Raw genomic sequence first — 18,173 nt, 5'->3', positions numbered from 1 at the left:
TCCCCAGTCCCTCCTTGTTTGCCATATCAGTAAATTTAAGTATTTTGCACTGAGACCAGTTTGCAGCGCACAATACTCTGCATTTCAGGATTCCCAGATTAAATCAAATTGCAAATTGCTTTTGCGGAATTGGCAATGAGATAGCTTTGTAGCACAGCGACGTAACAATGAAATAAAAATAGGAACAGAGAGGGCGGCACGGTCGCACAATGATTAGCACTGTTGCTTCACAGCACCAGGGACCCGGGTTCGATTGGAATCGATTCCTGCTTGGATCACTGCCTGTGCAGAGTCTGCACATGACTTCTCCCCGTGCTTGCGTGGGTTTCCTCCCACAAGCCCCGAAAGACGTGCTATTAGGTGAATTGGACATTCTGAATTCTTTCTCAGTGTACCTGAACAGGCGCCAGAATGTGGCGACTAGGGGATTTTCACAGTAACTTCATTGCAGTGTTAATGTGAGCCTACTTGTGACAATAATAAAGATTATTATATTATTATTCATCTTTGAGTACAGAATTGATACAGTGAATTCTAAGCTCTCGTTCTCGACCCATTCAGGAGTGGGAACATTTTCTCCCTGCCCAATCTGTCTTCAACCCTCATGATTTTCAATCCCTCTTGCTCAAATCCCCTCTCCGCCTTCTTTTCTCACAGGAAATCAGTCCTGACTTCAAGGCTGTTCAGCTGAAAGGTCAAACTGCCTGTTGTTTTCTGTAGTTGGGGGTTAATTTTAAGCATTTGTTTTCCATGCCTGGCTCTGTTTGGGGGGGGGGGGGGGGTGAATGATCAAGTGTAGCAGCTGACACCTTCCCTGCTCTCTGCTGCCGCTGCAGTGAGAGGGCGCCGCCACAAGGCGGCAGCAGCAGCAGCGGCTACACACGTGACCAGCCGGGAACAAGATGGCGGCGGAGAAGCTGGGCTTCCACGAGATGGGACTGGAGGAGAGACTCTTAGAGGTAGAGAGAGAGAGAGAGAAAAAAAAGAAAGAGAAAGAAAAAGATAGGTTCGGGAGCGATAGAGAGAGAGACAGACTGTTATCGGTGAGCGGGAGAGAGTGTGAAAGAGAGAGATGGGGCAGGAAGGGGCGAGATGGACCAGGCAAGGCAGGAGGGGGGAGGGGGGGCGGGATGGGGCAAGGCATGGGTTGGGTGGCAAGGCAGGGGTTGGGGGGGCAAGGCATGGGTTGGGTGGCAAGGCAGGGGTTGGGGGGGCAAGGCAGGGGTTCTGGGGGCAAGGCAGGGGTTGGGGGGGCAAGGCAGGGGTTCTGGGGGCAAGGCAGGGGGTTGGGGGGGCAAGGCAGGGGGTGGGGGGGGGGCAAGGCAGGGGGTGGGGGGGGGCAAGGCAGGGGGTGGGGGGGGGGGCAAGGCAGGGGGTGGGGGGGGGGGGCAAGGCAGGGGGTGGGGGGGGGCAAGGCAGGGGGTGGGGGGGGGCAAGGCAGGGGGTGGGGGGGGGCAAGGCAGGGGGTGGGGGGGGCAAGGCAGGGGGTGGGGGGGTGGGCAAGGCAGGGGGTTTGAGGGGGCAAGGCAGGGGTTGGGGGGGGCAAGGCAGGGGTTGGGGGGGGGCAAGGCAGGGGTTGGGGGGGCAAGGCAGGGGTTGGGGGGGGCAAGGCAGGGGTTGGGGGGGCAAGGCAGGGGTTGGGGGGGCAAGGCCGGGGTTGGGGGGGGCAAGGCCGGGGTTGGGGGGGCAAGGCCGGGGTTGGGGGGGGCAAGGCCGGGGTTGGGGGGGCAAGTCAGGGGTTGGGGGGGCAAGGCAGGGGTTGGGACAAAGGAGGGGGGCAAGGCAGGGGTTGGGACAAAGGAGGGGGGCAAGGCAGGGGTTGGGACGAAGGAGGGGGGCAAGGCAGGGGTTGGGACGAAGGAGGGGGGGCAAGGCAGGGGGTGGGACGAAGGAGGGGGGGGCAAGGCAGGGGGTGGGAGGAAGGGGGGCAAGGCAGGGGGTGGGAGGAAGGGGGGCAAGGCAGGGGGTTGGAGGAAGGGGTGGCAAGGCTGGTGGGAGGAAGGGGTGGCAAGGCAGGAGGCTGGTGGGAGGAAGGGGTGGCAAGGCAGGGTGTGGGAAGAAGGGGTGGCAAGGCAGGAGGCTGGTGGGAGGAAGGGGTGGCAAGGCAGGTTGTGGGAAGAAAGGGTGGCAAGGCAGGGGGTGGAAGGAAGAGGTGGCAAGGCAGGAGGTGGGAGGAAGGGGTGGCAAGGCAGGGGGTGGGTGGAAGGGGTGGCAAGGCAGTGGGGTGGGAGGAAGGGGTGGCAAGGTGGGGGGGGGTTGGGAGGAAGGGGTGGCAAGGCAGGGGGCTGATGTGAGGTGGCCGGTAGGTTGAGTGCATGAAGGGTCTACAAAGTGGGCGGAATGGTGGCGCAGTGGTTAGCTGGAAAAACATTAGTGAACCCAGGGGCATGATTGGAGGATATTAGTGGGCCGGCCAGCCAGCGGCCTGAATGTGTTGAGGCGAGGTGGACTGATCAATAATTCTGGGTCATGAAAGCTGAAGGAATCCCAACTACCATTGCAAATCATGACCTTGGGCATAATAAGAGGAAGATGCTGTAAACCTTTCAAAAAACAAGATTGAATGGGCAGACTCCCACAGAATCACGTTCAAAATCCAGCTGGGGCATTTAATGAGCGAGGGAGTGCGATGGTGTGGGGCTGAGCAGCTGAGGACATGCAGGTTGTTGAAGTTTTGACTGACTTAAGTGGTTGTATGTTCCACCTTTAGGCCATTGCGAATCTCAGCTGGGCTGAACCGACCTTGATCCAGGAAAAAGCCATTCCCTTGGCGTTGGAGGGAAAGGATCTCCTGGCCAGAGCACGTACAGGCTCAGGAAAAACTGCGGCATATGCTATCCCCATCATTGAGCGTCTTCTTAACACGAAAAAGGTAAACAAGCTCCTGCAGAGAGTTTATTTGTCTTGTTTTTTAATGGCTAAAGGTTACCAGTTTAATGGTCAGAATTGGGAAGGTTCCATATAACTTTCTGCTGACAATGTAATTGGAATAAGGGGTTGAGGGAACGTGACTGCAGACTGCACTTGTGACCAAAATTTTCTTGATTTCCTCTTTCCGATATTGGAAATTGTTGAGTCTCATTTTAGCAGTTCACCGAAATCAGCAGCAAATCAAAATCCCATTGAAATTGACAAAGAGCTCGTTCACGCTTCCATTGCATAGCCATTAATGGAGTTTGTATCTCCCTCCATTCAACCTCTGCAACATGCATTCCTTGCCCTCAGCGGTGTGGAGTTCAGGGAGGTTTAAAGTGCATTCGCTTGACAGTGCAGAACAAACCAAGCGCCGGAACCAAGTATTCCCTGGAATTTGACTATTTTTGCTGCCGATCGGTAGTGCAGCAGAAAGTACGTGTGATGCCGGTGACGAAGTTAGATTAAACAAAAAACATTTTGTTGCTCCTCCAGTCAGTCTGTGAGCAGGCAGTGCGAGCCCTCGTGCTGGTTCCCACCAAGGAGCTTGGCCAGCAAGTACAGCACATGATCCGACAGCTCACCTCATGTTGTGTGCGGGATGTTCGAGTGGCTGATGTCTCGGGACAAGCGGATGTGTCTGCACAGAGGTACAAAATGAGAAGGCATGATATTTGGGCACTGTTGTCTTTTATATCTCACTGCGTGCACCTCCTCAGTCTTGGCACTTTGTTTCAGGCCCATACTAATGGAGAAGCCTGACATTGTAATCGGAACACCCTCCCGTATTTTGCTGCATTTGGAACAGCACACCCTGGACCTGTGCACATCACTGGAAATGCTTGTGATTGATGAGGCTGACCTGCTCTTCTCTTTTGGGTTTGAAAATGACCTGAAGAACTTGCTCGGGTAAGTCGCTTTTTTCCCCAATTAAGGTGCAATTTGACCTGGCCAATCCACCTACCCTGCACATCTTTGGGTTGTGGGGGCGAGACCCATGCAGACAAGGGTAGAATGTGCGAACTCCACACAGACAGTGACCCGGTGCCGGGATCGGTCTGAGGCCATGGTTAACCACCATGCCACCCAATAAGTCGCTTTTTTCAACCTCTGTTCAAAATCATGAGAGAAGTAGACAGAGCCGAGGGGAAGAAACAGTTCACTTGGGCGGAAGGCTTGAGAATTCAAGGACCCCGATTTAAGGTGAATTGCAAATGAATCGAAGATGAGAAAAATATTTTTTCAAACAATGAGTGGCAAGGATTTGGAATGCACTGTCTGACTGTGTGATGGAGGTTGACAAGTTTGGGGCTTTCAAAATTGGATAATTATCTGAAGAGAAATGGGTGAGTGGAGTCAGCTGAGTTGCTCAGCTGAGTAACACTCAGTTGTATCATTTGACACATCTGAGGATGGGGTGTCAAAAGAGGACATTTCTGAAGGAAACTGCTGGTTGTGGCCTGACTACTGCGAACAATTGGAGGTGCTGATTTAGGCGCAGTGCACAAAAAGCATGTCACACACCATTGAAGGCATTTGCGGACCTTTTCCCGACAGTTTTTGAACACTGGTGTGCCACGTGCGCAGTGACAACACTTTTGCCAGGAGTGCTTTCGGGCAAGCTGTCTGGACATGTTTATCTGTGATCAGAGGTGTGCCACTTGGTCCAACTACCACTTTGTCCAATCGGTGGTGCAGTTAGCACTGTTACTGTCTGTATGGAGGTTTGCACTTCCTGTGTCTGCGTGGGTTTCCTCCGGGTGCTCCGGTTTCCTCCCACAGTCCAAAGATGTGCAGGTTAGCTGGATTGGCTATCCTAAATTGCCCCTTCGTGTCCAAAAGATGAGTTGGGCTTCCTGTGTTACCGGGATAGGGTGGAGGCGTGGGCTTAAGTAAGGTGCCTTTTCCAAGGGTTGGTGCAGACTCAATAGGCCGAATGGCCTCCTTCTGCACTGTACATTTTATGATTCTACCTGCCAACCTACTGCTAGGAAATATCTTGTATAAGTGTCCACTGGCGGTAAGATTTGTCTGCTAAATGTGTATAATTGTCAAACAAGCTCACTACCTGTACTCTTTTTGTGTGTCATGCTGATCATTGTGACTGTTGTAGTCTTGGTAACATTGAGGCCACTCGGGGTCACTCCTATAGAGCATTGTCTAATAGACTTATTCTGTCTGCTTACAGGCATCTTCCGAAGATTTATCAAGCATTCTTGATGTCAGCCACGTTTAACGAGGATGTTCAGGCCCTGAAGGAACTGGTGCTTCACAATCCGGTAAGGAAACTTTGAAAGAATTCTATGTGAGAAACCCGCTGTCGGCCCCGGCTGAGAGGTAGTTCCATCGCCTCTGAATCATGAAATTGTTGGTTCTATTCTGGAACGTGAGTGTGTTTTACAGGTTTTATTTTTATAAATGTAGTGTACCCAATTCATTTTTTCCAATTAAGGGGCAATTTAGCATGGCCAATCCACCTACCCTGCACATCTTTGGGTTGTGGGGGCGAAACCCACGCAAACACGGGGAGAATGTGCAAACTCCACACAGACAGTGACCCAGCGCCGGGATCGAACCTGGGACCTCGGCGCCGTGAGGCAGCAGGGCTAACCCACTGTGACACCGTGCTGCCCTATCTGAGACCCCATTTAACAATCTTTATTGTCACAAGACGACTTACATTAACACTGCAATTAAGTTACTGTGAAAAGCCCCCAGTCGCCACACTCTGGCGCCTGTTGGGGTACAGAGGTCTAATTCAGAATGTCCAAATTCCCTAACAGCACGTCTTTCGGGACTTGTGGGAGGAAACCGGAGCACCCGGAGGAAACCCACGCAGACAATGTGAGCAAAGAAGTGCAACCCAGTGAGGAACAGTCCAGTTATTGTGTGAACAATTAATAAAGAATATTTATTAACTTAAAAGAAAGACACAAAGGCACACAACAAGAAAGGACTACAATGCACTTGAGTTTACTAGCGACTCAACGCACACAATTTGTCATGAAACTACCCCTTGGTCCCCAACTGCCTACGTTGACCTGAAACTCTTGAGACACCCCCTTTTCCCAAACAACATCCAGTTTTCAGTAACTTGATCTGCTAAATCCAGCAAATAATAACCACAGAAGGGTGAAGGTGGCCACGTCGGGGAAATAGTCTCCAGGTTCAGCGAAGGCAAAAATGGCTGCTGCTTTCGGGAGGCTATACCTGCCGCTGCTGCAGATTTGATGTTAGCTGTCTCTCTCTCTCTCTCCCTCGGTGCGTGTTCTAAAGTTGTACTATTTCTTTCCCATTGATGTTATTCATCCTGTGGAGTTGCCTTTTGATCGGTATGTGTCAGTTTCCTGATCTCCACTTGAACTTACCACCTCTGTAGCCTGTGATTTTCTCTTGTCAGATATGTAAAAACTATTTCCACTGATGGGCAAATTCAAAACTCATCATTGCTCCAGACATTTGCTTGCTCCTCATCAACTCTGTTTGAATTTTTCTTCCATCTTAATTTTTCCCCTCAGCACTTGGCTGCCACATTCACTTGCAAAAGTGTGAGTGTGCTTCAGGAAGTAATTCATTTGATGCTGTGATCCACTGCCGGGTGGATTGTGCAATGTGTTACCAGATTCAAGTTTTGGAAGTATCGTCTCCATGTCAGCTCTTTGTTGCGAATGCAGCTGGTTTGTAACTTTTTGTGAATGCAGCAAGAGACACATTACCAAGCTGCAGCTGGATAAAAGTGATTCATTCTGGTGCAGGGCACTGACGGACAAGCAAATCGTGTGTGTATGTGTGTGTCTTCGTTTGTATCTTGTTACCTGATTTTGTTTTTTTAATCCCTACAGGTGATTCTCAAGTTGCAAGAATCTCAGCTTCCAGACAGCTCCCAACTGACCCAGTACCAAATTAAATGTGAGGAAGAGGAGAAGTTCCTGCTGATTTACACATTACTTAAACTCTCCCTTGTCCGTGGCAAGACCATCATTTTTGTGAATTCCATCGATAGGTGCTACCGGCTGAAACTATTCCTGGAGCAGTTCAGCATTTTGTCATGTGTCCTAAACTCTGAGTTACCAGTGTATTCCAGGTAGGGCATCTCTGGAATAATTGGGCTGCTGTTTTCTTGCTTTGTGTGTGTGCGTGCATGCATGCACGTCTCGCTTTCTCTGCACCCCACCTTGCATGCCACCGTGTCCCGACCAGAACACACCAAAAAAAGTGTCAACCTCGATTTTTAAAAAGAACTCACGTGCACCAAGCACTTGTGAAATGAGAGAAGAGAAACTGGTTTTAAAGAGAGAGATGACTGCTTCAACCTGTGCTTCTAGGGGAGTGCTTTGCCTGACTGCTGTGTTTCTTCATCAGGTGTCATATCATTGGTCAGTTCAATCAGGGTTTCTATGATTACATCATTGCCACAGATGAACATTTTCTGACGGATGTGACCAGTACAGAGGGGGGAAAGAACAAAAAGAAACACACTAAAGGAGCAAAGTAAGCATCATTAATTTTGTAACAGTTGGAGATCTGATGCTTTAAAATGGAGGATTGCAACTTCCAAATGAAATGGTTGTTTGTTAAACCGGGATTCCTGGTTTAGTTATTCGAACTTTGGAAGCCCGTGAGCTGGATTTTCCTCTCTCTTGAGTTTGGAGTCTGCTGATTGCACGAGTTTATTCACCTTCTGGGAGTGTGTCAGTCTCATTTGCAGCGAATCCCAGCACGTCAGTAACTTTCCTTTCTCTCCCAACGCCAGCATACAATGTCTGGCTGGCTCCCCCCTTAACCGTTGAACATGCTCGCATGTTCTGCACCCAAGGGAAGAAAGTGATTGGGGTTGCATTCTGTGGTCCACTACTCCAGATATAAAACCCCTGCCAGTTCTGTCCCAGAATGATGGTTCATTGCATGTGTCTCCTTGGTTCAAGCTTTTACTCATCTTCGTACTTATCAGGTCTGTCGCCTTCTGTTTCAGAGTGAAGGACCGTGAATATGGGGTCTCCCGAGGTGTGGATTTTCAGAATGTGTCGAATGTCATTAACTTTGACTTCCCACTCACGGTGGATTCCTACATACATCGTGTTGGCAGGTGAAAAAATGGGCACTTTTACACCAAGCGTCTTTCCCATGTTCTGTCAGTTTAATGTTTGGTCCCCTTTTGACTCCTATCATCTTGTGATTTGATTTATTATTGTCACATGTATTAGTATACAGTGAAAATTATTGTTTCTCGCACGCAATACAGACAAAGCATACTGTACTAGGGGAAGGAAGGGGAGACTGCAGAATGTCATGTTACAGTCATAGCAAGGGTGTAGAGAAAAGATCAACTTAATATGAGGTTGGTCCATTCAAAAGTCTGATGGCAGCAGGGAATAAGCTGCTCTTGAGTCGGTTGGTACGCGACCTCAAACTTTTGTATCTTTTTCCTGAGCGAAGAAAGCGGAAGGGTGTATGTCCGGGGTGCGTGGGGTCCTTAATTATGCTGGCTGCCTTTCCGAGGCAGCGGGAATTGTAGACAGAGTCAATGGATGGGAGGCTGGTTTGCGTGATGGACTGGGCTACATTCACGACCTTTTGTAGTTTCCTGCGGTCTTGGGCAGAGCAGGACCCAAACCAGGCTGTGATGCAACCAGAAAGAATGCTTTCTATGGTGCATCTGTAGAAGTTGGTGAGAGTCGTAGTTGACATGCCAAATTTCCTTCGTGATTATCGCATGTACTGCTACCTTCCCTTTCAGTGAAGCTATGTAACCGTCACCTGAATGCTACGAGGAATTATCCATCAGGCTGATTGTGTTTATCATACATAGTGCGATGGATAATGAAAATTCTGTTTCCATTTGTTCTCACAGGACAGCCCGTGCAGGTAATCAGGGTACAGCTTTAACGTTCGTGTCTCATACGGAATTGCCGCTGCTACAGCTTGTAGAGGAAGGACTAACAGGAGGTTTGTACAGGACACCGTTATCCTTTTTGCCCCATGTCTGAAATGCTGTTTGGTCGTGGTTTGTAAAGCAGGAAAGCATAATGTGAATCTGTGTTTGTCACTCAAAGCCACTGATGTCCAGGTGAAAGGGCTGAGGAGAGGTGTTGAGTCCCTCTGAACGGGAACAGTGACATGAGGTCAGATTCTAAAAAGGCAGCTGATGAAATTTAATTAATGAATAAAAGAAACACCTGGGATAGAAATCAAACCTCGGTAACGGTGACCATGAAACGATTGGACTGTCATAAAATTCAGCTGGTTCACTGATGCCCTGAAGGGAAGGAAGTCTTCTGTCTTGGCCCGGTCTGCCCTACATGTGACTCCAGACCTGCAGGCACGTGGTCGAAATGACCCAACAAGCCAATTTTTTTCAACTACAGAAAAGTCTAGTTCGAATAAAAACAAGCAGATAATGAGTTATTGACCCAGATGTGGAAACGACAAAGGCACAGCCTGATGAAGGATTGATCAGAACCTAAATCGCAGTTACAATGGGGAATTATTGTTCAGTTCAGTCCTTGCTCTCTCACCTTGACCCTACAAAGTGCTCCTCACTGATATCCAGGACCAAGCGTCCTGCTTGATCAACTTTGCATCTGCCACCTCAAATATTCACTCCCTCCACCATCCGTGCACAATCGTAGCCTGTGTACCATCTGCAGGATGGATAACAGCAGCTCACTTAGTCTCCTTTGACAGCACTTTGAAAACTTTTGACCTCAACATCTAGAAAGACTAAGGCAACAAAAGCAGAGGAACAACACTACCCCCAAAGCGCACACCATCCTGACTGGGAACTGCTTCACTGTCATTGGATCAAACTCCTGGCGTTCCCTTTCGAACAACACTGTGGGCATACCTACACCACGTGGACGGCAGCGGTTTAAGAGGGTGGCTCAGGGCACTTGGAGCTCAGCAACAAATATTGGCCTTGCCAACAATGCTCGCTTGCCATGGAGGTTTAGAAAATGCAATGTTTGCATCACATTGGAACTGAAAAGTACTTGGGTAATTTCTGTGATGTATGTGTGAAAGTTGCTCAGTGCGAAGTCATATTTGCACTGTTTTCAGTGTTGAGCAGATCCCTGACGGTAAGAAGTCCGGATCGTGTTCCTGAGATATGTACAGTATCTCTCTGGCCAGCCCCATGCCATTTACTAGAAATATAAGGTTGGAATGTGGCGCCAATTGTCCTACTGGGTTAAAAGAAAAATTGCCACAACTATGCCTGGATGGCACAAATAAGACTTGGTGCAGAACATTGCAACACAAATGCTCCCACTAATGTGCTATCTTAAGTGCTTCCACTGCTATTCCCGCCATGACCCCCCCCCCTCGTGTTTTCTCCTCCATCATGGAGAAAAGCTTCTCTCACTCTCCAGTAACAGGGTGCACATGATCTTTGAGCAACTGTTTTGTAATTGTTTTATGTTCTTTGTTCAATATTGACAGAAAATTTGGACTGTGCTTTGAAACCCTACCAGTTTCGAATTGAGGAGATTGAGGGCTTTCGCTATCGCTGTAAGGTATGACGATAACAGATGGCTTGGAACTTGATGGCTCCCATTACACTGCCTTATCCAGTCTCTCCAAGGTTTAAGATTTTCATTCTGTAACAGTGGCAAGAGTATTGCGTTGTAGACAGGGAACTCATGCACAGTTAAAGCTCTGTTCGAGTCCCCTTTTCTTATACCCGCCCCTGTTTCTGTGTGATGCTTCTGGGAAGTGCATGTGGCCTGTGCAGTCCTGGCTGAAAGGAAGTGTGCAGAGAGGTACCGACCCTTCTTAATTCAGCTCACTGCTGTGTTATAATATATCTTATTTATGTACTTAAACCATATGAATTCAGAGGTGTACTCTTCTGAATATCAAAATGCAGCAGATGTTACAAACTGTTCTGAAGAATTGATGTTCTTCCCTTGTATTCTGAGACGCAGTGAGCACTTGCCGCCTCTTTTTCTCTCTTTCCTCCTTTAAGATGGATGGCACGGTGGCACAGTGGTTAGCACTGCTGCCTCACTGCGCCAGCTACCCAGGTTTGATTCCGACCTTCAGTAACTATCTGTCTAGAGTTTGCACTTTCGCCCCATGTCTGCGTGGGTTTCCTCCGGGTACTCCGGTTTCCTCCCACAGTCCAAAGATATGCAGGTTAGGTGGATTGGCCATTCTTAATTGTCCTTTAGTGTCCAAAAGATTAGGTGGGGTTACGGGGATAGGGCGGGGGCATGGGCTTAGATAGGACTCGACGGGCTGAATAGCCTCCTGCACCATAGCAATTCTGTAATGCTCCTTAAAACCTAAAGTTCTTCGGCAAAGCATTTGGTCATATGTCCTAATATCCATTCTGTGCTTCGTGTAAAATTTTGCTTCACAGTTGAAGCTGTGAAGCGCATTGGGTCATTTATTTTGTCAAAGGCTTTTTTGAAAGAAGGTTCTGCTTTGGTGTTGAGAATAGATTTCGGGGTATTGCATTTGCCTGTGCTGTTAGTGATAATATAGATTTATCTCTTTGCAGGATGCCATGCGTTCAGTTACAAAGCAATCGATTAAAGAGGCTCGGCTCAAAGAAATCAAACAGGAACTGCTCAACTCCGAGAAACTGAAGGTGAGAAACCGTGGCGCTCTCTTGAACCTGCAATGTACTGAGCTAACTCAAGTAGTTGTCTGCAACAGATGGAGACGAAGCTCCAAAAGTAAGTGAAGTTTGAGGGATAAGCTAGTTTGATAAATATGAGTGTGTTTATGTTACGTTCTTCACTGAACTTGGTGCTTTGCTTTTGCAGACCTATTTTGAGGACAATCCGAGAGACCTTCACTTGTTGCGACACGATAAACCTCTGCACCCAGCAATTGTGAAGCCGCACATGAAGAACGTACCGGACTACCTGAGTGAGTAACCTGTGCAGTGACCCCCCAGTGTGTGGGTGAGGCCATTCAGTTCTGCAGTGTGTGGCTTCCACTGGAATAATGATGTGATCACTGCAGAATATAGGAATGTTTAGAGGGCAATGTGCTGAAAGGAAAGCATTTGGTGCTGGAATGTAAGCCAATTACACGTGATGTACGCTGAAATGAAGGTCCAGAAGCTGTACAGACAACCAGCAAAGATTGTATTTCAGGGTAGATTTTTCACCTCCATGGGAGGCATAGTGGTTAGCACTGCTGCCTCGCAGCACCAGGGACCTGGGTTCAATTCCGGCCTTGGGTCACTGTCCGTGTGGAGTTTGCACATTTTCCCCGTGTTTGCGTGGGTTTCCTCTGGGTGCGCTGGTTTCCTCCCACAGCCCAAATGTGCAGTTAGGTGGAGTGGCTGTGCTAAATTACCCCTTAGTGTCCAAAAATATGTCTAAATTAGATTAAGGGATTAATGGGATCGGGCACGGGAGTGAGCTTGGATATGAGATACTCTTTCAGAGGGTCGGTGCAGACTCAATGGGCTGAACAGCCTGCTTCGGCACTGTAGGGATTCCATGATTCTACTCTGCTGCCAGTACCCTGCCTGTGATTTATTTTTAATTTATTAAATCCTGGCCTTTTGGATGGCGGTGGGCAGGATTCTCATGTGTAGACAGGGGTCACAAGCATCACGCAGTTTAAAACTTGCTGATACCTGGAAAACTGCCTGAGGTAATCTGCTTCATGAAACCACTTTGCTTGACGAGTGCAGAGGCAGTTTGTTAACTGGCCAGAGTGCCCATTCTCACTGCAGTAGCCTGGGGAAATACCGCAGTCTTTTCAACAGCCAGCTCAGTCTTCAAGGTCATGACTCTCAATTCCTTTGCAGCTGATTCTGAACCAACCCAATTTCAGTTTTGTGCAATAGCACGAGACTGGACATTGCAACTGCAAAGGCACAGTTTAGCGTGAAAATAAATGAAAGCAAGTTCAGTAAGCGCTTTAGAAATAAAGTCAAGATGAACTCCAATTGGAAAGATACAAAATGCAGGGGAAAAGAAAGATCAAACAAGAGGTAATCTTTGTTTCTTGTGTATTTTACCAATACCAGACTGAATCTAAGAAAATTGAGACAGCTGCAGTTACTAGTGCACTGCATGTGCTAGGTGGAACATGTTCTGCCTCCCTACCTTGTAATAATTTAGGTTGGCAATTCTTTAGTTAAATAAAGGTTGGGGGTAGAACAGAAAATAGTGGAATGGTGGAAAATATCTGTTTAGCTGTTCGACTTGGAAGGGAAGTACAATTCATATAGAATTGTGTCCATGAGCAACATAAAGTCAAGAGCATTGGGGCGGTACGGTGGCAGAGTGGTTAGCACTGCTGCCAACAACGCTGAACCCAGGACCCTGGCGCTGTGAAGCCACAGTACTAACCACTGTGCTACCTGAACCCATCCAGTGGAGAAAATGGTCCAGGTGCACAACTCTTTTATTGTTACATCGATAAAGTTGGAAATAGAAGTACCCTATGACCCTTAGGTTAAATCTGTCTGATACTTACAAACTTTGTTCCCAAACTTCAAAGCTGCATTCGCCCAGTTAAACCTTGGAAAGTTGCTCCTGCAAGTACTGTCAAATGCGCGTTTGTTTAAAAAGTTCTAAAATCACTTTTTCATAGAATTGCACAGTGCAGAAAGAGGCCATTAGGCCCATCGAATCTGAACCGACTCTGTGAAAGAGCAACCCACTCCCTAACCTGCACATCTTGGGACTGTGGGAGGAATCTGGAGCACTCCGAGGAAACCCGCGCAGACACGGGGAGAACGTGCAAACACCACACCGTTGCCCAAGGCCGGATTTGAACACGGGTCCCACTGTGAACCACTGTGCCACCCGCCACTGTTGCCAGAATGATTGCCACAAACCCCTCCCACGTTTGCTTGTACCTTCTTACATACTGCAAGTATCTTGCAACTTGGGTTACAAATAATCCATCAACGTCTGAAGGTGTTTCGATGGGCAAGTTTCTGGTGAATTGGCATCATCTGATTGGTGAAGTGAATTTCATTCGAATGAACCAGTTTTTGAGGTCAGCATTTCCAAGGCATGTGGGCAACACTCACACACACTGGCTCCACAGTTCATTTGTCTGTGAGTTTAACTTGGATTTCGAGGCAGTTTACCACAACTCAGTGGTTGTGACAAATCATTAAAATCTTGGGTAGATAGCTTAATTTGATTGGCTTAATTGCCCCAGCTATCTGTTCAGCATATTGGAGAAGTCACTTGTCATGTCTGCTTTTTGGGTGCAGTTCCATGACATATGGCCTTTGTTTGCATGACTTTCTTTTGGGCATTCACACGTCACTTCTTTTAAGTTTAATGAGTTCTTGCTGAAGGACTAACTGCAAGGCATGACCACCTATATAACACCACTGCATATAGATTATATGTTCAACTCTTTGGTCTGGAACTTGAAACCGTGACATTCAGACCTGGCAAGAGTGCCAGTCGCAAGGTGAATGTTGCCTACTAATATCAATTGGAGATCAGTGAATACCTGCAGCTGCTTGAGCCTCTTGTTGCATTCATGAATCTGGAAAAGTAACATTTTAATTAAGATCAGTTGTCTGCTTTTAGTGGTAAGAATGTTAGAGTTGACTTTTCTTTTTGTCCTTCAAGTTCCCCAAACACTGCGAGGAATTGCTAACCCCCTCATCAGTAAGAGAAAAAGGTGGAGGAGAAAGATTCAGGAAAGAAATGCCCAGAAAAAAATGAAGGTGAGGGAAGATCTCATGAGCTTATTTGTTTAAGACCGCTCGGATGAAGTCCATCTGGACCTGGGAACTTGACGGTCTGCAGCTCCGAATTTGCCAGTACCATTTCCCTGGTGATATTTTGTTTTGTAGTTCCTTTTCTGGGCTGTTCCTTGTACCCTCTGCACTGAAGACTGATGCAAGATACCTGTTCAATTCCTCTGCCATCTCATTTCACATGATTAATTCCCCACATTCACACTCAAGACGGGAACGGCTCACTTTGTTAAACTTTTTTCGTTTTAAAATATCCGGATAAACTCTTACTGTCTGTCTTTGCATTTTTAGCCAGTTTGCTCTTGAACTTTTAATTTTACCACCTTACTAATCTGTTGCCTCTTTTTTATATTCTTTCCAATCTCCTGACCTCCCACCTGTCAGTGTATTATTTGTTTTTTGTTTAAGTTTGATACTATCTTTAACTTTTTCAGTTAATCACAGATGATGGGGCCTCACCTTGGAATTTTGCTTTTTTGTTGTAATGATATTCTGAAATATCCCCTGAAATGTTGTCAGTGCATCTCAATTGACCTATTCCTTAACTTAGTTTGTTTGTTCACTCTGCTTTCATGCCCTCATAATTGCCTTTATGTTAAAAATGCTGGTCTTAGATTTACACTTTGTGGTGACATGCATCACTGTAAATACATAAGGGATTAATGTAAATACACTACAACTAAGTAAACTCTAGAGCGAGCACCGGAGATGTCATGACATGCAGACATACAGCGAATGAACACATAGAATAGGACACGATCAATGGGCAATCAAGACACCCAGAGGTGACACTACCACAAGGGGGCAACCCATATAAAAGGACAGGGAACACATGCTCTTTCTCTTTCCACAGGCGAGAAGGAAGGGGCAGATCAGAAGCATCACACCCACCACTTGGCTTAGAGCAGACTGGTCAGTTAGACTGAGTTACTATAGCAAGATTAGCAGGAAGGTCGAACTCATAGAGAACTGTGCTAATGGTTCAATAAATCACATTGAACTGACTTCAAAGTCTAGAGTATCTTTTGGTCAAAGCTGCATCGAGTTGCAGCCTGTGTTATCCCAGAGTACATAACACATCACACTTCTCTCATGTAAGATTCAGTTGTATTATGATGTGATGAGATTTCACTTGATTTACATCATATCAGCATTTAAGACGACGCAGACATAAATAGAAACAGCAGAAAGCCCTTCAAGCCTTCTCTGCTATTCAAGAATATCATGGTTGATCGTCCACATTAATTTCACTTTCCTGCAAAAATTTGCTTTATTTTTTAAATGTCCTTGATCCATTTGGGAAGCCATCTTTTAATTAATTAACCCGTCACAAATGACCAGTAATTAATATCCGAGTTACCTCTCAGAACCAATTGCCGTAATTGATCACGATGTTGATGCATGTTACTGGTTGAAGACAAATCTAGGTTTAGACATCGCAGTGCAGAGGACAAAAGTGAAATATGGTGGATTGTGCAGTTGGCGTTATGGACGATGAGCACAAAAATGATTGTTTTTTTTTCTTTTTTAGCCAAACACGAGGCAGAATCCACTCAAGCATTTCAAGTACAAAGGAAAGAAGTCCAAAAGCGCGAGTTAAAGCAGCCTGAGACCAGAAGGAAGAGGATTTGAATTTCCAAAACCAGAGACTGCTCTGTCGATGTGCCTGACACTCGGGCCCAGCTGAGGTCCTTGCATTCCTGGAGGAGTCTGAAATTGACAGAAGCAGCTTTCAAACTGCAGGGGCACAGTTCGTATTTCTTCAGTTCAGTGTCGCCTTGGACAGTGGCCTTGATTGAAATATATATACACTTCTGTGCAGCTGGCTCTGTGTACTAAATTCTTGAGATTTTGCAGTTCAAAATAGGTATCTATTGCTGCATTTGGCTTATTCATTTTATTCTCTTAAACTGTTTTCCTTGCTGGCTCAGTGAATGGCCTGCGACTTTTTTTAATTGCCTCTCTCCACGAATAAATGCAACACAGAAAGGCACTTGCTTTTTTTTGCTTTTAATTAGTGAGACTTGGTTACTTTGCAGATTGCTGAACATTTACGGCTGTGTACCCTTTTCTCAACTTGTAAAAACTGAGGTTGGGCTCTTTCTTTAACTTCTTGCGCAAAACATCTTACCCAAATTTCACAAGGCACATGCACGACAGTTTTGGAAACAAGTTTAAGAGCAAAGTCCAAGAACAAGTAGCCTCTTGGAGGGCTCTTCAGCATGATCCCTGTTTAAGGTTTGCAACAAAATTATTTAAATCGGGGCAGCACGGTAGCATAGCGGTTAGTGCAATTGCTTCACAGCTCCAGGGTCCCAGGTTCGATTCCCGGCTGGGTCACTGTCTGTGCGGAGTCTGCACGTTCTCCCCGTGTGTGCGTGGGTTTCCTCCGGGTGCTCCGGTTTCCTCCCACAGTCCAAAGATGTGCAGGTTAGGTGGATTGGCCATGCTAAATTGCCCTTAGTGTCCAAAATTGCCCTTCGTGTTGGTTGAGTGTGGTTACTGGGTTATGGGGATAGGGTGGTGTGGGCTTGGGTAGGGTGCTCTTTCCAAGAGCCGGTGCAGACTCAATGGGCCGAATGGCCTCCTTCTGCACTGTAAATTCTATGAAATTGCACATGGGGTTGCAAAAAATTGTGTTTTGCCTGTCGAGTTAATTACAAACTCCAAAGTAAAATTCCCATTAAGATACATCTTCTGAAACATAAAGTGGTTGGTATCCTTCCATCTGAGAGATGCAGCCTTCATAACTTGGGTGAAGTCCGATGGAGGGCAGCAGATGATCTCCAGTATTTCGAGAACTACATTTTTCTAACCATTTTATTTGTAGTTTGCGCATAAATCTTGCAGCGCAGGGCAACATGGTTGCACAGTGGTGAGCATGTTGCTTCACAGTGCCAGAGTCCCCGGTTCGACTCCCGGCTTGGGTCACTCTCTGTGCCGAGTCTGCAAGTCCTCCCCGTGTCTGCATGGGTTTCCTCCCACAAGTCCCGAAAGACCTGCTTTTTAGGTGAATTGGACATTCTGAATTCTCCCTCTGAACCCGAACAGGCGCTGGAGTGTGACGACGAGGGGATTTTCACAGTAACTTCATTGCAGTGTTAATGTAAGCCTACTTGTGACAGTGATGAAGATTATTATTATTACTGCATGTAAGCCCACGGCTGCTGATGTTGATCTGTGTAAAGTCAGTTTTCACTGAAGCATTATCCCCCTCTATTGAGCAGTCAATGGATTGCAGTGGATTCCGCATGTGCACAAAGAAAAAAATCCCAAGGCAAGGAGGAGGAATGAACTCCTTGTCTGATGGCCAATATTTATTTGTCAACCAACATTCTCCCTCTCGATAGGTGCTATGCTTGAAAAGACTTTGGTGACTGTGACCTTCGATTACCATGGTCATTCAGTGGAAGGTGCTGCAGTTGTTTGCTGTTTGCTTCGGCAGGTGCCTGAGCAGGTGCCTTTCCTGCTGTTATTGGCTTCCCGAGGAGGAGTGGAAGAATTTGCAGATTGATAACTTGGTGCGCCGTCTTAGGATCCACCTGACAAAGCCATCAAGTCCTGA

At 47.1% G+C, this 18,173-nt stretch overlaps 1 protein-coding gene across 1 annotated transcript; it reads left to right on the top strand.

Annotated features, from left to right (window-relative positions):
• The first annotated feature begins 833 nt into the window (after positions 1–833).
• On the top strand, positions 834–16,601 carry ddx56 (DEAD (Asp-Glu-Ala-Asp) box helicase 56). Its single transcript, XM_072485691.1, has 14 exons — positions 834–959; positions 2,711–2,872; positions 3,409–3,563; positions 3,652–3,822; positions 5,102–5,192; positions 6,756–6,997; positions 7,276–7,404; positions 7,886–7,999; positions 8,765–8,859; positions 10,351–10,424; positions 11,414–11,503; positions 11,682–11,787; positions 14,478–14,575; positions 16,140–16,601. Exons 1-14 carry the CDS (start codon positions 903–905, stop codon positions 16,206–16,208), a joined length of 1,653 nt encoding a protein of 550 aa, XP_072341792.1. The 5' UTR covers positions 834–902; the 3' UTR covers positions 16,209–16,601.
• The last annotated feature ends 1,572 nt before the right edge of the window (positions 16,602–18,173 follow it).

Source organism: Scyliorhinus torazame, chromosome 20, assembly GCF_047496885.1.
Source record: "Scyliorhinus torazame isolate Kashiwa2021f chromosome 20, sScyTor2.1, whole genome shotgun sequence".
Lineage (NCBI taxonomy): Eukaryota > Metazoa > Chordata > Chondrichthyes > Carcharhiniformes > Scyliorhinidae > Scyliorhinus > Scyliorhinus torazame.
The sequence above is the reverse complement of the archived record's forward strand: the minus strand, read 5'-3'. Positions and strand labels throughout refer to the sequence as shown.